Source organism: Protopterus annectens, chromosome 3.part0 (assembly GCF_019279795.1).
Source record: "Protopterus annectens isolate FY-2018-M chromosome 3.part0, PAN1.0, whole genome shotgun sequence".
NCBI lineage: Eukaryota > Metazoa > Chordata > Ceratodontiformes > Protopteridae > Protopterus > Protopterus annectens.
Window position 1 is genome coordinate 1,959,320,466 of NC_056731.1, and position 25,643 is coordinate 1,959,346,108.

General features: G+C 39.1%; 1 protein-coding gene across 1 annotated transcript in view; it reads left to right on the forward strand.

Moving 5' to 3' along the window:
* CCDC13 (coiled-coil domain containing 13) overlaps window positions 1-25,643 on the forward strand; it is a 977,767-nt gene that overhangs the window by 779,303 nt on the left and 172,821 nt on the right. Inside the window, exon 13 of the mRNA XM_044066042.1 lies at window positions 14,103-14,216. Coding sequence (XP_043921977.1) covers window positions 14,103-14,216 — 114 coding nt within the window. The remainder of the gene's footprint in view (window positions 1-14,102; window positions 14,217-25,643) is intronic.

A 25,643-nucleotide genomic window follows, 5' to 3' on the forward strand; every position in this document is an offset into this window, starting at 1 on the left:
AGGAGGAGTTGGGGCATTTCAAGCCAGTTTAAGTATCTTAGTGAGAGACAGTGGTGAGATCTGTAGGGCTGTTGGGTTGCAAATCTAGCTACTTTGTGATAAGTAGTCTAAAGTCTAGAAAGGAGAGAGGAGTTAAGGTTAGTAAGAATTTGAGAGCAATATGTTAAGCAGGGAAGAAGATATGCATGAGTGAGGGCTATTCTGGCTTCCTGAGTAAGAAATGTGTTATTTCTGTATAGTAAACCGAGCTTAAGGTGGGTTTTCCTAATACAATTATTTATGTGGAGATCAAATTTTAGTTGGTCATCGATTGTAATACCAAGGAGGTTTGAGCTTGATTCGGCTACAATTGGTGTCTTTTATATATATATATATATATATATATATATATATATATATATATTTTTTTCTCTTTCTCTCTCTCTCTCTATATATATATATATATATATATATATATATATATATATATATAAATATATAAGTATATATATATATATATATATGGGATCCAAAATTTTGATCGACAGCCCAAATCGTTGATCTGTAAATCATTTCTGAATTTAACAAAAAAGTCAGACTCAGCAACAGCAAAAAAATACTGCTCCACAAAAACAAAAATCAAACAATAAATACAACAAACATTTTTGTAGAGGGCCACCCCGCTAATTATGTATTCCATCTCCACTATACTGCAATCTATATCTATAACAGAAAAAGCTGTCACTTTTCGAGCAACTGATTTTCAGTCAACTGCACCTGCTCCCTCCTCTGTTGTTGATGAAAACACTCATCAATGAAAATCTCTTCTCCCATGAGTGTGTGTGTGTGTGCGCGTGTGTGTGTGTGTGTGTGTGTGTGTGTGTGTGTGTGTGTGTGTGTGTGTGTGTGTGTGTGTGTGTGTGTGTGTGTATATATATATATATATATATATATATATATATATATATATATATATATATACACACACATATATATGGGTACCTCTTAGCAAAACATGTTATAAAAATAAAAGTCAAAGGTTATATTTTTAACAGAGGATGCTGTACAATCCATAGGTTCATGAACCTGTAGCAACTTTTGTTAAAATAAAAAAAAATCTTACCACATAGAACAGCAACAAAAATATGTCTATAAAAATATTCTTGAGTGAAGAAGAGTATGTGGACACACAACTTTGAGATAGAGCCATCTTTGAGTTAATTTATTTCCGGGTTGTGGTAGTAAAGCATCCTTATTGGGAGGGGGGGGGGTCAGTCAGGGTACAAGGAGATGTAGCCCAAAGCAGAAGCACTTATTTAAACTTCCTTACCTGAGTAGGTGGGCACATTTTTGTTTTTCAGCTGTTGATACTCTTTCTGTCATTTTCTCATTTATGTTCAGTTTTATTTCTTTATGAACCTGTGCTACCCTTTTAAGTGTACTTTAAATATGTTCTCTATCTTATTCTAGTCAGTTATATTTTCTGTATCATATTAATATAAGTCAATTATATTGTGTGCATTTTTCAATGCATGTTTTTCTCTCTTAGCATTTTTTACAGGTGTGTTCCATATTATTCTCCACTTGTCGGTAATATGCAAAATATGAGTTTCTATCTAATACTCAGAATATCTGAAGTTTAAATTAAGAAATACAATTGTGCTTTTGATTGATGCACTGCATGTTTTCATCCATGTAATTATTGCATGTATTATTGTAGTTCCAAAAGTGTAACAGTATTTATCCTTGGTTATATTATTACCCTTTGTAAACATGATATTGGCATATTGGATATTGTACTTTAAAGTTTAGAATAAATTGTATAATCTCTATTTTTATAGGCAGTAGGAGATTTGCCAGTAGTCTACTTGCTGTACAGTAGGTATGCACACACATAACCACCTGTGCATGTGTGTGTGTGTGTGTGTGTGTGTGTGTGTGTGTGTGTGTGTGTGTGTGTGTGTGTGTGTGTGTGTCTAGTTATTTATTGTATGTGTGTGTCTATATAAGTTCACACATACCTACTGATGACTGGTGCAGAAAAGAAATAAATAGAAATTGAAAAGATAGACCAACTGAGAAGTGAAGGATTTAGTATAGAGACCTCAGTACAAAGAATGCCACAACATGATGAGTCACTGAAAGCCAAGAGGAGGGGTGCAACAGACAGAGTTGGATCCTTCTGCAGAAGATTCACCACAAAGTGAAATTCTGGAACCTTCTGCAGAAGCCGTGTTTTGAAAATCCATTTAGAACTGCACATCAAGTAGAGAATGACCTAAGTGAAGAGCTGCTTGATTTAATTGAAACGGGTAGACATATTAAGATAGAGGACAGAAAGAGATGACAAAAAATGAATAAGACCCTATTACTTGAATAAGAAAAAGAAGAATCTAGTAACTGGGAGTATTAAGAGAGATTCTTGTCATGTAAGAGAAATAAATAGAATATTCTATACAGCTACATTAATAACAAATAAAGCACTACCACAAAAATGTAGAGTAACTGAGGAAAGTAAGGGCACGAGTACAATGTCACCATGGAAGCTTCGAACGGAGAGAACTATAAAGCTACTGTGGCAAGAAGTATCACTGTAGATGAATATAAAAAAAAGGGACTAGATCATAAAACGACTCTAAGAAACCTATAGACATAATTAAAGCAACAAACAAAATTAAAACAGATCAAGAGTTGTCTTACACCATCTCCAGTAATATACTAAAACATCAGCAGAAGTGGAAAAAAATTAGAAGATATACAGATAAATATAAGGGAAAGCTATAAAACAAGCAATACTTTGGCAGCCCAAAAAGTTTTATAGAGAACTGAGAAAGAAAATACACCCAGTTGTAACACCAACTAAAAAATATGACATCAGTACATTTTGGAGAAATATTTCTGAATTTAACAAAAAAGTCAAAGAAACATAAGAGTTTTTTAGGTGGTGTTCCAAAGACCAAATTACCACTGTAACAGCTACAAACAAATGCAATCTGAGGTTCATGCTGTTCAACGCTAGAAGTCTAACTCTCAAAATGCACTTGCTCGAAGCACTCCTTAAAATGGAGAACACTGACATTTGTGCTGTAACAGAGACCTGGTTCAAGGCAGCAGAAAGCACCCATGCACTGCCAGGCTATAACTCATTCCACACCTTTTGGCCCCAGAACTTGGACCGAAGCTCCAAAGGCGGTGCTGTTTCCATAGTCATAAAGGATGCAAACACCTCCAGACTGGTGGGCCAACATAACGGATCAGAGATACTTCAGGTGCACCTAACACTGGGTAAGACAGTGATTCAGCTCATAGCCTGTTATAGGTCCCAAACCATGTCCCAAGACTCACACCCTATGTTCCTAGGGTCCACTCTCATACTGAGCGACTTCAACTACCCCTCCATTAACTGGGAAAACTACTCATGTACCAACCAATACACTTGCCCAACATTTCCTGGAATTCATTAATTCCAATGCCCTGGACCAGCTCGTTCTTACCCCAATAAAGGTAGCAACATCCTTAACTTGTTCATTACTAAGTTAGGCGACCATTGTTCTACACCAATAGTCAACTTCTCCCTGGTTAGATCCAACCACAGACTAATCACCTTGGAAATCCACATACCTCCCACCCACCCCCCGCAACAGTAACCACCATGAAAAACTTCTCCAAAGCTAACATTGGGCTCCTAAAAACAGAGGTGGCTAACTTCATGGCACCCATGAAAATTTTGAATAGTTGCATGACCGCCAAATCATACACCAATGCACTGTACAAACACGTATACAAATGCATGGACCTCGCCATACCCAATAGAACCAAGACACTCTCCTCCAACAAAAGGAAGCCAATCTGGTGGTCCCCTGCCATAAACAAACTCTACAACAGAAAGAAAACTGATGTGGAATAAGGTGAAATCCCAAGACTGGAAAAACTCTCTTATCAGCCTCAGCAAAATGTTAAGATCCCTCATCAAATCCTCTAAATCTAGCTATGAAAACAGAATTGCAGCATATAATAAAGACAACCACAAGGCCTTCTATAGTTATGTAAAGAATCTCCACGGCAATACCCAGATATGCTCTGAGCAATGGTACCTTCTATACCGAACCAACAGATATTGCCAATATACTGGCCAACATATTCAGTGCCAACTTTACCCCTCCCCCGCCAAATGACCAATCACAATACCAGAAGATTGCAAGGCACCCAGTATTACTGCTGCACAGGTTATGATAGCACTGTCCAAGGCCAAGAATACAGCTTCTATGGGACCTGACAATATCCCTGGCTGTGTTCTACATGAACTACAGAGTGAACTGGCACCTCACCTATGTGCCCTGTTCAATCACAGCTTCACCTCAGGCTTTGTCCCTACTGAATGGCACACTGCTATAGTCATCCCTCTCCACAAAGGAGGAGCAACTACAGACCCTGGGAACTATCGCCCCATTAGCCTGACAAGTCTGATATGCAAAGCTATGGAACACATCATCGTGGACCTAACAAACAAGGATATAAGGAATCTCCAAACTCTGGTCCCACACAGTTTGGTTTTTTGAAGGGTAGATCATGCCTGCTTAAACTAGTTGACTTCTTTGAGTCAGTCACCAGAGCTGTGGATGAAGACAAGGTGGTTCATACAGCATACCTTGATCTGGCCAAGGCCTTTGATACCATTCCCCACTCAGGAATCTTAGAATAACTCACTAAGCTAGGCATCAACCCCTATATCACTAGGTGGGTTGCAAACTGGCTCACAGATAGAACCCACAGTGTGAAAGTTGCTGACTCCAAGTCAGACTGCTGACCAGTCATGAGTGGAGTCCCACAGGGATCGGTCCTGGGTCCTCTCCTGTTTGGTATCTACTTCTCTGAAGTCCAGGCCAACACAAAGGGACTCTGGCTGACAAAGTTCACAGACGATTGCAAGTTAGGAGCCATTATTGATTCCCCAAGTGATGTTGATATCCTACAGAAAGGACTCACTGAGACCAACGACTGGCTTCAGAACCATGGCCTTAAGCTCAATGTCAAAAAATGTGTCATCATCCCCTTTGGGAAAAACCCAGTTCCCATGAATTACCACCTCGATGGTAGTCCACTGAACACAGAAGGTTTTATAAGAGATCTGGGAACACAGGTTGACAGCAACCTCTCTTTTGACCACCACATTGCCACTGTGGTCAGAAAGTCCTTATATGTGGCACATCTCATTACTGCATCCAGGAAAAAAGACGTCATTATCTCCCTCTACTCTTCCCTCATTAGGGCAGTCATCAAGTACAATGCCCCATTTGGCATGTACCTCACTAGACACCTGCAACAACTGAAGAGGCTGCAAAAGTACCTCACAAAGAGGATCCTAGGCCTATATGCACAGACTCAAAAAAACTCCAACTATTCTCTGTCTGATATCACCTACGTAGAGGCAATCTCTGCGTGACATACAAAGCCATGAGTGACCCAGCTGTGTTAGAAATGCTACATCTAAAGAAACCCCTGTCCCTCCATACCACACGCTCCAGAGACCTCAACCTCATTATCACAATCAACAGAACATGCTGGAGGGACAGGTTCATAACCTAAAGACTGGAATAGACTTCCCATACACATCAAACAGAGCACTTCACTGGCCCTCTTCAAGAGAAATCTTGATGTGTAGATGGGAAATAGAAAATTCATGCCAGGGATCACTCCAGTTGCTCTACTCGACAGAGGCAATGGAAACTAAGGGCGGGTGGTACGATGCCAGGGAAATCCTATGGGCTAGGCTTGTAAAGGCTCCAGGGCCGTTAGCCTAGTACACACCTATGAACCTATGAACAAGCAAAATGAAGTCCTAATGTAGAGGATATGAAATGGATTGAAATAATAGCCAGAGAAATCAAAGCAAAATTAAGAAAGACTCCTAAGTGGAAAATCCCCAGGTCCACATACAGTATCCAACTTCTGGCTGAAGTTGTTAACATCTTTGCACAATGATGTAGCCCTTAGTTAAAATGATTTATAAGCACATTCTAAAAAGACACCAGTCTGTTTAACCCCAGGAAAAAAAAAAAAAACTCCTCATTAAGAGCGAACCTGCAGGTCATCTAAGAACCATGTATCAATAACTTGTTGGTGGCAACAGAACGTGACAAAAAACAAAAAGAATCAAAAGAACACGAGCAGGAAAAAAAAAGAAAAGTGGAAAGGCCACAATTGTATTGGGAATTATAAAAAAAAAACTGCTGGTGCAAGCACACTCTGATGAAGATTGAGTGCATAAATGGCTTGGTAGAGGTAGTTTTAACCAAAAGATGAAAGGTCAATAATTGCAACTCAAGATAGTGTGAACTATATAAACATTGATTTCCAAAGTTTATAGAAAAAGTGGGAGATATAAACAGATGTAGCTTCTGTAGTACAAAACTAGAAGGAGTTGCACACTTTGTAGCTGGTTGTGATATACTCATGGCCAAAAGACTATATGGTGAAAGACACAATGTGGCAAGACTGTTACATTTAGGACTGTGCAAACATCACAGTAGCTGAGGAACATTTAAAACATGAACCACAAAGAATTACTGAAAATTAAGACGTTCTGGTTAAATGGGATCATCCAATACCAACAATCAAGAAAGTAAAAGCAAGAAAAACAGAAACTGTAGTTAGAGAAGACAAAAAAAGGAAAACATTAGTCATTGAAATAGTTACTAACAATTATACTGTCCTATGTACTAAAAAAATAAAGTTATTCAATACCAGGATATACAATTTGAAACTAGAGCTTTCTGGAATAAAGACATCCAGATCACTCCAATAATAATAATAAGAGCAACAGGGCTAATGAAAAAGAATGTTCAAGCCCGCTTAAATATGGTACCAGTACATGTAACTTCATATGAACTGCATGCAATGCTGGATACATTTGCAGGTTCTAAGAACAGCACTCTTGGCAAACATCAAAGACTGAAGCAATACTGATTTCATGAACTTTAATCCTATCCTTATTTAGGAATGGGAGTCATTCCTGTTGCTGTATTAGAAATCACAAACATTTGGAGGAATTAAAAAATGAACATATGTATATCTGACTGCATTCAGTTCACTCATCTTCTTATTTTTTAATATCCTAACCAAGTGGTTAAATATGTATGTATCTAGCGTCATTTCAAAGTATTTGAAATGGCATTAATTCTGTTTTAAAATCAAATATATTCTTGCTTGCAAAATCCTTCTCCTGCAGCTTGGGCTTCCTGCAGCTCCTTATCAACTCAGAGATCACAGCAAGTCACAGACAGAAATATTCCTCTTGCAGTAACATTTATTTATATTTATCACTATGCAGTTTTGACCAGCTCTGCCTCATTTTACCATGGTTATCACAAAAGTCAGCAGTGTATGATGTGTACAGTATATTTTAGTTGTTATATAGCAAATCACTAAGGTGCATCTAACAATCAAAATGTTTTATGGCACTATTTTAAAAACAAGACATCTATGCAATGGATTATTTCTATGAGACAAGATAACTTCCTCACAGAAGTGTAGCTGTAATGAGTATTTGTGGTCTTTAACACTGAAGAGGAATGTTGCAAACTGAACAGTTTAACTTATGGAAGCAGCTTTTTTATAAGCTCCAGTTTTATATAGAACACCTAGGAGTGTTAAAAACACAACTGAGCAATCTGTGAAATTAAAATATTGTCAGATTTCATGAGTGCCTAAGTTTGTCTTTGAAAATAATTTGCTAATGCATGAATCTGTGTTGTCTTTTGTATTAATTTTTTACTCCAAGATTATTTTTACTGTTTGTATCACTAATTTCACAGATCTCTCCACTACATCTGAGCTTGGACATTTTAATATTGTGTTCCTTCTCAAGATCTGCACATTGTTTATATTGATCACTGCTACAGTAGCCTTAGTTATATGAGTTATATCTTGCCAAGGATATAGCAGCCAGCTGCTTCCAAAGATTCAGGGGGACCTTCCACATGCCCAAACTTTCTAGCAGCTCAAGAAGAGCTGAGTAAAAGACAAGTATAGGCACAAAGTCCTTCAGAGCTTTACTGCCTCCGAAGAGTATGCTCCTCTGAGGCTTTTAAGGGTCGATGGTTGGCTTTTGCTTTCCTTTGCTGGACAGATACATTCCCTTTGGGGAAAAAATATTTATTTATTTATTATTTTACGTTTGTTGACCGGGATTGTCTGACTGAGCTGAAGAGATCTTTTTCAGTGGAGGCCCAGGGAGAAAAGCTCCAACATATTATACAATTTTCATTATAAATTAACATTAAACATCAATGTTACAGGATTATTACAAGGCATTAAGTAGCAATACAATGTTATACAGTGTCAATAATCAGGAGTATAGCATACCTATTTCAAGATGTAGAAAAAGAAATATTTCATTAAGATGGGTATAGTTTTTGGGCTAATGGTTACAAAAACCCAGTTTTATCATGATGTAGTTGCATGAAGGCAAGACAATTACAATAGAATGTTTCTCTGAGGCAATTTGCTTAATAGATTTTAGAAGACAGTAGAAAGAGTAGTCAAGGAAGATTAGAGAGAGCTAGTGAGAAGAGTGAGTTAAGGGCAGAAAGTAGACTAAGGTATGAAAAGTCTTGGATGCTTAAGAAGTTTTTTTTCTTTTATTTACTGATTAATAACACTGGCAGCCACAAAACTCGGGACTGCCAAATACTAAAATGAGTTTAATGATTTATCACTTTCATTTACAAAGTAGACTTCATCAGAATGACATAATACACATAATACATCCTTTTTATACTGCCCATACACCTAATTAGGTGTATGGGCAGTATAAAAAATGAATTAAACTAATTTCAGTACTTGGCAGTCCCATGTGTTTTGGCTTCCAGTGTCATTATTTAGTGTTTCACTACTTTTTATTTTGTGTGGTTACAGTACTTTTATTTACTGATGTTTTATTACTTTCCTCTTCAGGAAAGTTATTTTAAAGCTAAGACTGTTGTGTTTTAACAGACTATCTCAAGACTGTAATGTGCTTTTAAAAGGAGCAGTCATTTTTTTCTGTTGGTTTAAAGTAGTGTAAGCTAACTGATAACATATTTTCTGTGGAGAAATTGTGTTTAATTTTCCATTGTGGGGCTGCGATAGTGTTTGAAAGTGCTTTTTACTGTGTTTTTTTTCTGCCAAAAATTGACTTCTGTGGACTGGTAGTTTTAATGGGATTATTTGCTGGTCTTCCCCAGGAAGGAGCCACTATTTTCAGCTTGACCATGAAACAGATGGTCTGTCCTGCAGTGAGTCCGTCTTCCAGCCACAAAAAGAAAAAGTTAAGCAAACAGCCATTGTCACCACAGCAGGCTAGCAATTTTCCTCAGACACAGAGGGGTGACTCTGCTGTGGCCATTTGTTGTACCTTAGACCCCTCATATTTTACTCTGAATCCCTCAAGTGTAGCACCTACAGCCTTCACATCCTCTGTGGCTGTTGGAGTCCCCTCAGTGGAAAAGGGAGAGCCACTCTTGTTGGTCTTGGGAGAGGGAACAGGGAATATTTCCCTGTTATGTCAGAAAGCTGTGCCCATCCCTGGGGAAGCAGGGGCTGATGATAATAACATGGGTGGTCCAATTGTCTTGTCAAATAAAAGAAAAAATCAAACATGTATCTGCTCCCCCTCAAATTTCTTTGGATAGGAGTAGTTTACTAGGACTGGCTCAGGGTTTAATTGTCTGGTAAAATAAAGTGGGATGTCTGTTTTCCTGAAGAGATTCAAGACTCTGAATCTGAACAGGAAGATGCAGGGACAGATCCATTGTTTTGTTCTCAGATTTCTGATTCAGACTTGGAAGAAATATCAGTTTCTGAGTCTTCCTATGGGAGTTTCTCTTTCTCCAAGACTTTTACTAGAATGTCCCAGTGTTTTCAGTGGAAGAGCACTGAGGTTTCCCAATCCCTCAGAAAATACTGTGAGTTGTTGCAGAAGGATTTTCCAGAACCTACAACACCCATTTCTCCTATCCTGTCTGCTTTAGAGTATGTGTGTCTTCCTGCCTACAATTTTCCTGATAGTCAGCCAGCTGTCTCTAAAAAGGTAGATGGGATGTGTAAAATTTCTCAGTCTTTTAAATGTTTATACTCCTGAATGAGCAACTATAGCCTTAGTTGATCCCACTGCTGCTGAGCACTTAGTTAATTCCAGTCATACTCTTTCTAATAAGGATGGGAATATGTATTGATAGTATGAAAAAAAGTGTATACTTCCACAACTTTGATTTTCAGAATTTTAAATTATCAGGCTCATATGTTAAAGTTTGTTCTGACATATTGTGAAAGTATAAGGAATGTTCTATCTAGAGTTTCTTTTTATGAAGAAAGAAATGCTTAAAAGTAACTTAGTTTCTTTTGCACAGGTCACTGCTCAGTGGTTGCAGTGCGTGTATGATTCTGTTAATACTTCTTCCAGGGCTGTGGCCACTGGTAGTGTTTTATTGAGGTTTGCTTGGCTGCATTCTCAGAACCTTTCAGGTCATTTAAAAATGAGATTTTTAATTCTCCCTTAGATAGGTATTTATTGTGTGGTCACTGGGCTGCTGAGGTGATCAAAAAGTGTGATGAAAGGTGCAAGCTGATCCAGGGGATCTCTGATTTTTCAGCCCTCCTTTTCCAAATTGTCCAAGAGATTTTCTTTATCCTTATCCAAGTATGGCAAAAAACAGAATAAATAGTCTCACAGAATTCAAGTAAACAGACATTTGAGAAGTAGCAGCTAAGAGTTTCCAAAAAGGAACCTCAAACCTCCCCAAACCAAGCACAGTTCAACAAGTCTGAATAACTATCCAAGAGACATTGTGACACCATCTTACCCTGGCCCCTATTTTCTTCCAGAAAGTTTTTCTCTTGGGTCACAGACTACTTCAGACAAATGGGCTCTGAAAATCATTCAATAAGGTTACAGATGGCAGTAGAAGGAAATTCCACCTTTCCCAGGAGTCATTCCTTATCCTGCAGATCAATTTTTTTTGTTTCTTCCTGTCCTTCATCACATGCTGTCACATGGAGTAATAGAAACAGTTCCTTCTTCCTTAGTGGGGAAGGGTTTTATTCGTGGATATTCCTAGTGCCAAAAAAAGAAAATGCTTGGAGACTAGTTCTGGCTCTTTCTTTCCTAAACCTGTTTGTGATAGTGCTTGAATTCAAAATTATGTCATTTCACAACCTGTTACCTCATCTTCCTCTTTCAAGTTTCCTAGTAACACTAGACATAAAAGTTGCTTATCACCACATCCCTATTCATCCAGACTTCAGGGTTTCTTAAGGCTTCGTGTGTCTGGATCACATTATTAGTTTTCATCCTTGCTCTTTGGACTATCCACAGTACCAAAAGTGTTCACAAAGTCTCTGGCTACACTTATAGCTCACTGCAAGCTACAGAGTATCCACATTTTTCCATACTTAGACAACTTGCTTATCTTTCTTTTTCAAAATGTCGGTAGTCTCTTTCTTGGGTGAGAGATCTCTTGCACAACCTGGGATTCCAAGAGAACATTCAAAAGTCTTTCTTTACTGCCTCACCTCAGTTCAAACAGCTTTTCTTCTACAGTCAAATCTAAATGAAAACTCCAGCCAAGCTAGAACTTCCACTGAGTGACCTCTCAGACCTCTTGTAGCAGAGGCACATGGGGTACATGCAAATGACACTTATGAACATCAGGTATTTCAGCTATGTGGCGATTCTGAATGCCCATGGCTTATTTCATGGAAATGGACACTCAGTGGAAGTTCTAGCTTGGCTGGAGTTTTCATTTAGTTTTTACTAATTGTTTTTTCTGTGTGACCTTCTCACTCTTTGTTTTAGTTTGTTAGTTGTGGTATTTTGCAGTCACCCTAATAGTAATGGAAATCAGCTGGGTATAACAGCCATGTGTTTCTTATGCTTAGTCTAACACTCTGCTTGTGCTGATGAGGTCATAACAAGGACAAAATATGCATATCCACAGGTAGTGGGGTTTGGCTTTATTGGCCTGAAATTGTCCATTGAAACAACTTAAAAAGAAATAAGTCATGGAAATTCAGAATCGCCATATAGCTGAAACACTTGATGTTCATAAGGGTCATTTGTATATCTCCCATTTGCCTCTGATACAAGAGGTTTGAGAGGTCACTCAGTTGAAGTTTTAGCTTGGCTGGAGTTTTCATTTAGTTTTTACTGATTGTTTTTTTCTGTGTGAACTTCTCACTCTTTGTTTTAGCTTTTCTTCTACAGGAAAAATAGATCTTTATCTTAATCTATTTCAAAGATTTTCCACTCAGACTTTGGTCATTGTGAAGGAATACCTTAACATTGTGGGTCTCATGATACCCCTGGCAAGACTCTATATTACAAAGACACAGTGGTATCTGCAACCTCTTTGGTCCCAGCAGCAACACCCTTTATCTTTTCAGATCCCAGTACTGGGGTTTCTCAGAAGATAAATGTTTCCAGGTCTCCGTCATTCACCATAGATGCTGAGCTTGGGATATAGCTTCACAGCACAATCTCACTTGACAGTCATCCCACATTCCGTCAGAGCAAAACTGTGTGGCAGACAAGCTGAGCAAAGCCAGGGCAGACCCTCAAAATGGAAAATAGATCAAGGGGATCTTCCAAGATTTGTTATTATTATATATTGTTTGTGTGTGTGTGTGTGTGTGTGTGTGTGTGTGTGTGTGTGTGTGTGTGTGTGTGTATATTAAATCACACCATCATTATTTAATAAACACTATTTAAGCCATTTAGGAAAACTCCACCGTATTAAATAAGAAATTTCCAGTTGCACTCTGTATTCTGTACATGGGGAATTAAAGTGTCATATTTCAATATAAATTTGACTCTTTTATACAAAAGCCTATCTTTTATATTCATGAAGTGCCAAAGCGCTAGAGATTTTACTGGAATAAATTATACCTGGCCTGGTGGTTAATTTCCCAATGGTTGTCTAAGGCTAGTACCTTTTGTTTTACTCACCATAACAAATTTATTTCAGGCAGGGTGAAGGCCCACTGTACCTGGACCTTGGCTTTGTCTATGGCTTTTTGGAAAAGGTGGGATTCTATAAGTATTCTAGAAGCTGGTACTTGGTCCTCTGTACATAATTTTTACCAAGAACTATGTGCTTGATTCCTTCTCTAGGTCTAGATCAGGTTTTGCTAGTACCATTTTCCAGAGGCTCCTGGACTTTTCACATCCCCTTATCAAATATAGTTAGCTTTGATAATCTACCCATATAGCTAAGGCTACTACAACAGTGATCAGTATGAAGAACATAATACAGCTGTATAAGTTGAAATTGCCATAACAGTTGATATTTGATTGATCACTGCTGCAGTAGCAGCTCCGTCCTTCCATCCTACTTGTTTTTTTGTGGTGTTTTTATACTAGTGTGTGCACCCATATAGCTAAGGCTACTACAACAGTGATCAGTATGAAGACATCCTACTTGTTTTTTTGTGGTGTTTTTATACTAGTGTGTGCACATTTATTTTTTGTTATTCCTAGCAATGCTGTTTTAGGGCTCAGTCTCTCTCTCTCTCTCTCTCTCTCTCTGTGCTGGCAGGAATTGCTTCACATTCAAACTTGTCTTTTAGTCAGCTCATCTCGAGCTGCTTGACAGTCTGGGTGCATGGAAGGTGACCTAAACCTTTGGAATTTGGCTAGCTGTTATATCCGTGGCAGGATATAACCCATATAGCTAAGACTACTGCAGCAATGATCATTTGAATATCTTCTGTTATAGTACGTTTACTTGCACAACTGTAATTTTGCTGCTGCCACTTTATTGGGAGGTAGCATGAAAATGAAAATTCACAGTAATGGATGCATCACATTAATAGGTGCCTGTATTGTGTCTGTTGTTGCTGGCTGGAAAGGAAGTCATGCTATCAAAGAATTCAGTAAGGACTTCAAGAATTTTGCAAACATCATGAGGATGACATCAAGAGGATCTCAAGTACCAGTTTTAGTATTAAGATTATTTATTAAAGTATAAAGTACCCTTTATGCAGTGCAAGACTAGATTTTTTTTCACTCGTCATTGAACTGTATTGGTTGGTAGAATCTGAATGTTGAGTATACTGTGATTTTTCTATGTGCATGTGTATATCAACAGCTTTCCTGATGTACAAAGTCTGCTGTCACAGTGCACTGAGCACAAGGCTCTCCTCCAGGCAGCTGAGGTGGAAAGAGACAAGCTGATGGAGCTGGTCACTGTCTTGCAACAAAGGTAATGGAATTATTTTCTATAGTACTCTATCTATGCTCATTCTGACTTAACTGAAAAGTACTGCATGCTGAGTAGAGACAACTTTTAAGTTTGTCTTGGAGGGCTGTTATAGCATTGTCATGTCATGTAGTTTACTCATAACAAAGCTGTGTAATTTCTTGATATGTTTTGCATAGCTGTTCAAGCCCACTGCAGAGGACAATGCAGGTTTCATATTAGCATATGTGGTGATGTCCACACATATGTAAGCAGTGCTGGTTTGCACTCAAATCAGTTTTTCATATTAAAAATTTCCTGGATGCATTTAGTGATTGTTTTCCTATGATTAATCACTGAAAATTCATTTATGAAATTTTGGTGAGATGGTACTGTCTCCTCATTTTAAATATAAGGGTGGCACACTGGCTTACTGGTAAGTGTTTTACCTTACAGCTACACAGTCCTGGATTCATATCTGTCCTTTGGCCACTGTAAGGAATTTGCACATTCTCCAATGTCTGCACAATTTCTTTTCAAGGTACTGAAGGATCCTCCCATATCCCAAAACATGTGGTTTGATTAGCTATGCAGTAGACTCCCTCTTATCTGGTCTCACTGGGACCGGACCTTAGGCTGGATAAACAAGTAGATGGTTAATCCAAAAAAGCATACAGATTAGCATTTGAGGTTGTAAATCAGATAAAAAAAGTATGTAAATATATATATATATATATATATATATATATATATATATATATATATATATATTATCAATTGCCAGTGCTCTTATCTACATGTTCATAGGTTCATAGGTTCATACTAGGCTATCTGCCCTAGGGAATTTAAAAGCCTAGCCAAAATGTGTTTGGCTTTCGCCACCCTTTTTAGATTAGTTGACTGCGCCTCTGTATAGTAGGTCACAGAAGATAGCCCATTTAAGGTTAGTTTACCGTGCCTCTGTCTAGCAGTGACACAGAAGAGATCCCAGGGGTAAATTTCCGATCTCCCATCCACACGTCAAGATTCTTCTTGAAGAGGGTCATTGAGGGGCTCTGCCTAACCTGGATTGGGATTTTGTTCCAGAGTGAGGGGAGCCTCTGGGATATGAATCTGTCCCTCCAGCATGTTCTATTTATTTCTGTGCTGAGGTTTAAGTCACTGGAGCGTGTAGCTCTGATGGATTTGGATTTTCTGAGGTGGAGCATGTCCATTAATTCAGGGTTGGACATGGCTTTATATATCAGGCACAAATCGCCTCTGAGCAGGTGGTAAGCAACTGAGTAGAGCTGGAGTTTCTTTAGCCGAACAGCATGGTGCATCTGTTTGTGTCCCTTGATCCTCTTGGTGAGGTACTTTTGGGGTCTTTCTAGTTGCTGCAGGTGTCGGGTAAGGTACATCCCAAATGGGGCATTGTATTCAATTATGGGCCTGATGAGTGATGAGTAGAGGGGCACAATGACCTCTCTTGATCTAGATGTGAACCCCTTTGTGATAAGGTGGGCTATATAAAATGTCTTTCTAACCACTTTGGCAATGTGATTGTCAAATGAGAGATTGCTATCTACTTGGGTCCCCAAATCCCTAATTACTTCTTCCGTACTTAATGGATTACCACCTATGTGGTAAATTGTGGGCACTTTGTTTTTCCCAAAGGGGATGACTATGCACTTTTTGGCATTTAGCTTTAGGCCATGGCTCTGGCACCAGTTATCCATCTCTGTGAGACCCTTTTGGAGGATGCTTGTGTCAGCCGGAGAGTCGATTATGGCCCCCAGTTTACAGTCATCTGCAAACTTTGTCAGCCATAGTCCTCCTGTGTTAGCCTGTACCTCAGAGAAATATATACCGAACAAGAGAGGTCCCAGGACTGAGCCTTGTGGGATGCCACTTGTAACTGGTTTAGAGTCTGACATGGCACCTGCAATTCTGACCATGTGGGTTCTATCCCTAAGCCAGTTTGCAACCCATCTTGTGACATAGGGCTTGATATTTAAGTTGGTCAGCTTATTTATGATGCCCGAGTGGGGTATTGTGTCGAAGGCTTTTGCAAGGTCAAGGTAGGCTGCGTGGACTACCTTCCCCGTCAATGGCCTTGGTGACTGTTTCAAAGAAATCAACCAGGTTCAAGAGGCAAGATCTGCCCTTAACAAAGCCGAATTGGGTAGGATCCAGTGTTTGGAGGTTCCCAATATCTTTATTTATGAGGTCCATGATGATCCTTTCCATAGATTTGCAGACCAGGCTAGTTAGGCTTATAGGGCAATAGTTTCCGGGGTCTGTTGTGGCACCACCTTTATGGAGTGGGACCACTGTTGCTGTACACCATTCTTTGGGTACATATCCTGTTGTAAAGCTGAGACTGAACAGTGATTTTAAGTGAGGGTTCAGTTCTTCTTGGAGCTCATGTAGGACACAGCCCGGGACACCGTCCGGTCGCATTGATGCTGTGTTTTTTGCTTTGGAGAGGGCAGCTCTCACCTGTGCATCTGTGATGTCAGGGAGGCTACACTCTGTTGGGATAGTCATTTGCTCATTTGGGGGGAAGGGGGGGGGAGAAGTTTGCACTGAACCTGTCTGCCAGGATGTTAGCAATGTCTGTGGGTTCAGTGTATTTTGTCATTTTGCACTAACTCAGAGCATATCTGGGAGTTTCCACCCAGGTTTCTGACATAACTAAAGAAGGCCTTGTGATTATCTTTAGTGTCTTGTGCAATTTTTCTTTCAAAGCTAGCCTTAGATGATTTTATGAGGGATCGTAGTTTCTTGCTAGTACTGATCAGAGTTGCCTTCCCTTTCAGGGATTTTGCTCTATCATGTAGTAGCTTCCTCCTTCTGTTGTACAGCTTATTTATGGCTGGGGTCCACCAGACAGGTCTCCTGCCTTTGGAGGAGTGTGTCTTGGTTTTATTTGGGATAGCACAATCCATGCATTCCTGTAGGTATCCATAGAATGCGTTTGTAAAGGATTCTGCGGTTTGGGCTGTATTTTCCACTGACCCTGGGGCTTTGAAGGATTCCACCTTGGTTTTGAGAAGTGGGAAGTTTGCTTTTGAGAAGTTTTTGACCGTGGTTTCCTTTGCTGGGGGTGGGGACGGGATATGGATGTCCATAGTGATTAATTTATGGTCAGATCTTATCAATGAGGGGTATACCTCTGGTATGGAAGATAGAGTCCCCATGTTGGTGATGATCAGGTCCAATATGTTTTCTCCTCTTGCGGGAGTGGTGACCAGTTGTTCCATAGCATTTGAGTGTATAAATTCTAGGAACCATTGGGCTAGGGTGTTGGGCTTGAGTAGTGCTCCCAGTCTATGTTTGGGTAGTTAAAGTCACCCAATATAATGGTGTTTGGGGAGACCTTCATATTCTCCAGTGTCTTTAGGAAAGCCGAGTGGGGTACCTGAGTTTGGGAGGGTGGTCTTTAGCAGGCTACAAACTGGAAGGCAGTTTTGCCCACTGTTAGTTGCACATGGATGGTCTCAGATGCTTAGTGCAATGCCACTAGCCTGAAGGTATGGGTATCTTTGATGAATATGAATACTCCCCCTCCTCTTGTGGTTCGGTCTGAGTTTTGGGGCCAAAAAGCATGGTATGAGGTATAGCCTGGTAGTGCTGGGGTGCTCTCGGGAGCCTTGAACCAGGTTTCTGTTACTGCACAGATATCGATATTCTCCATACTGAGGAGAGCCTCGAGTGCATGCATCTTGAGGTTTAGACTTCTGGCGTTGAGCAGCATTACCCTTAGTTTCTTTTTCCTTGTGTTGTCTAAGGAGGTGGGTTTGTCTTTTGAACCTTGCCTAAAAAAGGCACTATGGGGGTGGCAAGAGCCTTGGCCAGTATTCAAAAACCCAGGGGTGACAGGTGCAAGCCGTCCCTAGCAAAGCAACGTGGCTTGTCAAGCATGTCATCCCAGGCTGACAGACACTGGATCCCCTTTGAGTGACACCAATACTTTAGCCAATTGTTGAAATTGATCACTTTGTCTTTATACTGTGGTATCATTCTTGGTGAGGGAAAGATGCTACTCAAGGTCAGGGTCATACCGGCCTGGGCCACATGATCAGAGAGCTCCTCTATGTCTCTTTTCATGTAATCCAGGGAGGTACATCTCAGGTCATTCACACCAGCATGGACAATGACGGAGTCATATTTGTACTTGCTTTGGAGTGACCTGAGTGCTTGTGTTATGTGGCGGATCCTGGCACCCGACAGGCAGCTTACAGTGACCTTCTCCTTGTTCAGTCTGGTGAGAGGGACGTCAGTGTGTCTGATGATAGAGTCACCTATTACAAGTGTATTAGGTGGGTTGTTTAGCCTTAAGGGCTTAACTTTATAGGTTCATAGGTTGGTACTAGGCTATCAGCCCTAGGGCCTATACAAGCCTAGCCATAACAATTCCCTGGCTATTTCTTCCCACATTATTTACTTTCCTGGACCCCTGTCTAGCAGGGCGATTGACGTGATCCCTTTCTATACTTTACTTTCTGGAGAAAGTAATACGTTGTCTCTGAATACAATGCACTGTACGTTTTCTTAGAATTGGCAATGAAAATTTGATTCATGGAAAAAAATCTATACAAAAATATCCGGTTAAAGAGGAGTCCAGTTAAAGGAAGACTGGATAAGAGGGATTCTATTGTACTAACATTATCTACATGTATTACATTTGATCTTGCCATTCTGGTGTGAATCATTAACGAAAAGTGTTGATGATCTAGACCATTACCTGGTTAGCAAATAAAAATAAATAACATTAAATAAAATAAACATATTAGCAAGTGTGTCTGTGGTAGACAAATGGGCCCAAAATGATAATTCCAGACCCATCATAAATGTTCTAAGTAAAATTGTAAGTACTAATTTGAACAACAGGTTTTCCATTTTTATGATAACAATCATTGCCTTTAGCAGTTATTGCTAGTTGAAGTAGTATTACAGTAAAGGGGGGGCTGAAACATGTTTATTCTTCTGATTTTTAGCAAGAAAAATAAGGCAAATGCAGTATGAAGCTCAGAATCAGTCAATAGTGTCAGAATCAGTGGAATAGCCCCATTGTGTGCCATAGGATTAGGGGGCTGGTATAATGGTTAAGGTATTTATCTCATAAAGATAAGGTAAATTGTTTGATTCTTATCTCTGAGGGAAATTGGTGCTTCAAATGGCCCACAAGGGCAGCTAGCCTAGTATTTACTTTTGAGCTAGGTGCTTATGAGGAATATGCATACAAAACCAGTAGTTACCAATACTGAGGGTCTCTACATAAGTATTTAAGTCTGCAGAGAAAGTATTAAACTGAGGATGCCATTTAGGTGCTCTTTGTTCACTTTAACCAAATGCCTATCTCTATTTTTAGCAATGCAAGTACAAATAAGTAGTCCAGATAAAACCACTTTAGCTAGCAGATCTAGGAGACTTTCTCTCTGATGCCCTCTCTGTGGGAACAATAAAGATCCCTTGTTGAAGTTTCATGTAGTGTTTATTCAGTCATAGGTAGATGGACAAGCGTTCATCTTCTAATACATTATATTCAGCAGGTCAGTTACTTAAAGACATTTACAGACAGTGATGAAAGGGTCCTAAGGACCTGACTGGAGGAAATCTGGGAGATGAAGAGACATGAGACAATCCCAAAGCTTAGAGGTTACTGCCTTATCTGAATATTCCTGAAAGATCCACAAGGGATTACCAGCTCAGCAGCCTGTAGAGCCTCATTCTTAGTTAAAAGGTTTTTATCTTTTTTTCTAGTCTGGCTTGTCCTTATTAATGGTTGTATCACAAGTAATATGAGAGGCTGTGCCAACTTATAAAAGTACTGTAAGAAAGCTTTCTTAATTTGCTTCAAGGAATATGAGCCCCACAAAGGCATACACAGCCTCTCATATTACATGTGATACAAAACAAGATAATAAAGCCTCATAAAAGCAGGCAGTTTCAGTGGCCAAACTATAAACCGTTATACAAACCACTCTAATTAGATGGACCTGATAAATCTCAGGCAACAGTGTTTTCTTAAATATAGTTTTGTAGTGCAGCTCGTGGTATGTTGTCATTTTTTGTTTGTTAAAAATAAAAACCTTTTAACTAAGAATGAGATTCCACATGCTGATGAGCTGGTAAACTCTCACGAATCGTTCAGGAATATTCAAATAAGGGACTAACCTCTAAGCTTTGGGATGGCTACTTGTTTTTCCATTCCACAGATAATCAGTTCCCTGGGACCCTCCCACCATTGTCTGTAACTGCCTTTAAATAACTGAGCTGTTTAATGTAATGTACTAGAAGAAAAACAGTCATCCGTCTACCTACTTAACTGAATAAACTACTTGAAACTTCAACAATGTGTCTTTATTCCTCATACTGGGAGAGCATCAGAGAGAGAGAGAGAGAGAGAGAGAGTCTCCTAGATCTGCTAGCTAAAATTATTTTATCTGGACTGATTTTTTGTACTCTTTTTCTTGTTAGTCCTGTCACCCTCTTGGTCACAGGTGGGATACCAGACCTGATTCGAGATTTCTGGATTGCCTCTAGCATGGAGGTTTATTAAGAAATGATTCACTAATTACAGTTCCAACAGATACATAGGATGCCACACTTATGGCTCCTGGCAGCAAAAGCAAGCTAAACAAAATGATGATGAAAAGCACGGTAATTGTAGCAATGAATGGTCCCCAGGAAAAATGAACATGTAGGGGCTGGAAAGGACTGGGAAGAAATTGTAAACAAGGTTGTTGAACTAGCTGTTCATTATGCAAATAAAATTGATCACAAAAATGTCATCGACCAAGGGCCTTAATCACCGATAATTTTAAAGGAGAACTTTGTCTGGATAAGGCAATGTCCAAATTGATGTCCAAAAGGCAGGATAAATGAGTAATGTTGTAATTGGAAGCAAGAAAAAATGTTATCAGACTTGAACAAGAATCATTGGAAGCTGAATCAGACCAAGATGAAGTAGAAGAGATATGGTGTTTAACCTGGTCAGGCAACAGATGTAACTTAACTGCATTAAGTTCCGAATGTGAGGTAGATGGCAGATGTTGAATCTGATTGGACGAAAAACAGTTCACAAGTAGTTATGGATCTGATTTGCATGGCAAATCATCATGGATTGTCACTTCAGGATGCAACAATGTCCTTGATTGTTTGGTTCTGCTGCCAGTAGGCTCAGTTGGTCCATATGGTCTGATGTCACTGGTGTTTCAGTTATGCTTGTTAAAAAAGAGGGTCTTTGTGATACTTGGATCCAGGTGAGGAATCCTTTCACAATGGATGGCAGTAGTAGTTTTGATCAAAACCAAGTGTGGTCCTTTCCATCTGGGGCTAAGTGAGTTTCTTCGGGAATGGACTTTAATATAAAAATATTCCCAGGACACAGGTTGTGGTGGTCCTACTGTGTGGGGTGTTGGGTTGCATACAGAATGACACTGTGGTATTTCTTCAAAGGAGAACACATTGGTTTACAATAGGAAAGCATGGCCTTATTGATATCTTGCAATTCTAAATTCTTAGGGAGAGAGTGGCAGGCATTCTCATAGGTCTGCTTATGAGGATTTCATGAAGGGACAATTTTCTAGAGGCAGTAACTGCACTTCTAATACTAAATAAAACTAAATTCAATGCATCCAGCCACTTAAGACCAGTTTCTTCATACAGTTTAACTAGTCTAAGCTTAATAATTTGATTAGCTCTCCCAACTATCCCAGAAGCATATAGAGAGAGTGAAACTGTAATTTGACATTCTGGGCTCTACAAAGCTACTGTATTACTTGAATAGTGAAATGGCACCCTTGGTCTGACTGGATACTATGGGAAACACCAAATCTGGGTAAACGTGGCTTGTTTAATGATTAAACAGGTGCAGGTACTGATTTAGACACATTATGTTCTAAGCAAAGTACACAAGTATTTACAAACTGTTGAACGACTTCTGAAAGATGAGGTACATACCAGACTGCAGAAATTAGTTTTACTAATGCATTTTTGCCCAAATGAAAAGGAAAGTGATAGGTTTTAACCGACTGATTTAGAAAATTAAGCGGGGCTACTAGTTAACCATCTGGATGGAGCCAGAAAAGGTCGGAAGAGTGACTACAGCCATTGGTTATCCACCTCCTCTCATTTTCTCTCTGGTCTTAACTAAACAGTAATTCCTGTAAAGAAAAGTTATTTTCATTTAAGTGCTGCAAAAATATATCCTGAACAGGATAAGACCATGCAGCCTGTCTTGATGCCATATCTGCAAAAATGTTACACTTGGTTACAAAAGAATGATCATATTTTATGTGGCACATTTCACTGCAGCTACCTCCCTTGAAAATAATAATGTATCTAACAGTTCATTAACAAGAACAGTATTTTTAATAACTGTCCATGCTGATGGTAAGTAACCCCTTTCTTTCCAAAGTGTACCAAAATCATGAACAATAGTATAATCATAGTGGGAATCAGTAAAGATGGTTATTGACTGATCTTTGCCAGTTTTACATGCTTTAGTTATAGCTACTAATTCAACTACTTGAGCAGATACATTTCAATCCAGTTGTCCAGTTAATAAAATGTTATCTTGTGTGCAAATGGAAAAGAACACTACAAGTTCATCATCTTTTCCAACACAGGAGTCATCTATGAAAAGGGTGAGATCTGGATTCTGCAAAGAAGCATCTTTCAAGTCTAATCTAGGAGGAAGCACAGTGTTAGTAACTACATAATCATGGGGTTCTCCTTCATCTGATGTAGGGATTAAAGAAGCAGGGTTAAGTGGTGGACATCAAACAATTTGTAAAGAAGGGTTATTAAGTGAAAACAATTCATATTTAGGCCATTGTGCTGCAGATAATTATTGCATTTTAGTCTTCAGTAATAGAGCATTTTCTATAGAATGTGGAACTACTGCGTAAGTCTCACGCCCAAGAGCCAGTGCAGCTGCCATGTCTACAGTGCATGCCATTACAGCCAGTGCTCTAAGGTGGGGGGAGGACTGCAGCTACATGATCAAGATTTGTACTGAAATAAGCAACAAGTCTAAAGCCATTGTTTCTACATAGTGCTAGTAGTCCTAATGCTACTTTCTGTTACTATAAAACAGAAAAATCTATTAGAATAATTTGACAACCCAAGTGCAGAAGCATTTAAAAGCAATGTTTTCGATTGTACAAAAGCTTGTTCATGATAATCTTGCCAGAGCAAAAGTTCAGGGGTATCTTTCTTTAACAGTTCTAACAAAGGTCTTACCACTTCTGCACAGTTAGAAATCCATTGTTGACAGTAACCTGTTAAACCCAGAAAAGCTTGCAATTGTTTCAATGTAGTACAGCATGGTCCAGCGTGGAATGAAGCATGAATTGCAGCACTTTGTAAAGTCAGAAAAGGCAGAATCTGCCTAGCACCTTCAGAAATAGGATGCCCCAAGTATTGAACTTGCGACTTCAACAAATGCAATTTGTTTTTGTTAAACTTAAATCCTAATTTTGCTGAGTCAAAAGAAAACTGGTATCCCATTTACAATCACATACAGCTCTTGAAGCTAAAAGCAAATCATCTATGTATTGAATCAAAGTAGACCCACTAGGAAATTTTATCTTATCTAATTGTTTCTTCATTTCTCTAGACAGAAGAGGAAAAGAGTGTGAGATTCTACATACCTTTGCAGTAATTTAGTCCAAAGGTACTGCTGACCATTATAAGTAAAAGCAAACAGGTATTGACTATCTGGATGTATACGGATGGAAAATAAAGTAGATTAAATATCTACCACTAAAAACTCGATATTGTTGCAGGGTTAGGAACAACCGGAAATGGTGGTACTACTACAACATTCACTGCATGTAAATCTTGTACAAACCTTTATGTACCTTTTCCCGGTTTCTTAACTGTAAAATAGGACTATACAAAGCCTTTGAGTTGAGAAAATTATACCTTGTTTTAACTTGGCAGAAATAGGTTCACTTCCCTTCTCTGCTTCTACTGACAAAGGATACTGAACTACCATAGGTAGATGCTAACAAGGTTTTAGTGTTATTCGAACAGGTTCTGTATCATGTCATGGGTAGTCTAGAGCTGAGGAGGGACGGCATTCAATTCGTACATATTAGCATTTTCTACTCACTGCTTTGTTGTTATGAAAGCAAAAAATGGCATCTTGCTTCAAACAGATAGTGTTAGAATATAATCCTAAAAATTCATTACGAATATCTAAAAATACGCTATCAGGTCTGCAATAAACAGTACATCTAAGTTTACTTAGTAAATCTCTACCTAACAGATTTAAAGGGACTGAATTTCATGCAATAAAAGTATGCTGTTCTTTTAGTGGACAAATTTGAACAGGAACAAGTTTAAATAATAATAGTCTATAGGAACTCCAGAAAAACCAACACCCCGAATTGTGTGTGTAGAAAGTGGAAGATGTTTGGTATTTGCAAACATAATCATAGATCTAGTAGTCCTTGTATCTACAAGAAATGGGACAGATGTATTTTGCAGTCTAACATTGCAGACGGACTATCGGTGAAAAGAGAAATAACGGTTGATCTGATGTTGTCATTTTCATTTAATCCTCAACTGATTGGTGTTGGATCCAGCTTGGCTGCTTTTGCTAGATTCATGGATCCAACTCTCGACTTCCTCCCTTACCCATAATGCTCTAGCAACCTAACATACCTCCAGATCTTATTTGCTGCCATATCGTTCAGACATAGATCTCCTACTCTTGAGCTTTTGGGTGAATTTTCAGTATTATACAGTTGTAAGTTTATTTCTTTTAAATCATCTATAACTTTCTTTCACTCCCTCCCTTACGTCTTAATAATTTTCAAGTTCTGTCAGCAGGCACTTCCTTTCCTCCCCTATTACTGATCTGATGTTGCCAGTTTTCATTCTGTTCTCAACTGATGGGTTTGGATACAATACCTCAGATCCGATTCAGCTAAATGGTCACAGTTCAGTCCATTTTGCCCTTGTTGCAAAAGGACAACTGAATGTTCATAAGTTCATAGGTAGGTACTAGGCTATTGGCCCAAGGGCCTAAGTAAGCCTAGCCAACAAGGTTCCCTGGCTTACGCCACCCAAGAAAGTTAATTTCCTGTGCCCCTGTCGAGCAGAGCCTCAGAAATGATCCCCAGGGTGTATTTCCTATTTCCCATCCACTCATCAAGATTTTTCTTGAAGAGTGCTAATGAGGAACTTTGCTTGACATAGATGGGTAGCTTGTTCCAGAGTATAGAAAGTCTCTGGGACAGGAATCTGTCCCTCCAGCATGTCCTGTTTATTGTGGTGACAAGGTTTAGATCCCTAGAGTATGTAGCTCGGAGGGACTGAAATTTCATTAGATGTAGCATGTCCAACAGCTCTGGGTTTAACATAGCTTTATATGTTAGGCAGAGATCTCCTCTGAGTAGGCGATATGCTACAGAGTAAAGCTGGAGTTTTTTGAGATGGTCAGTGTAGGGC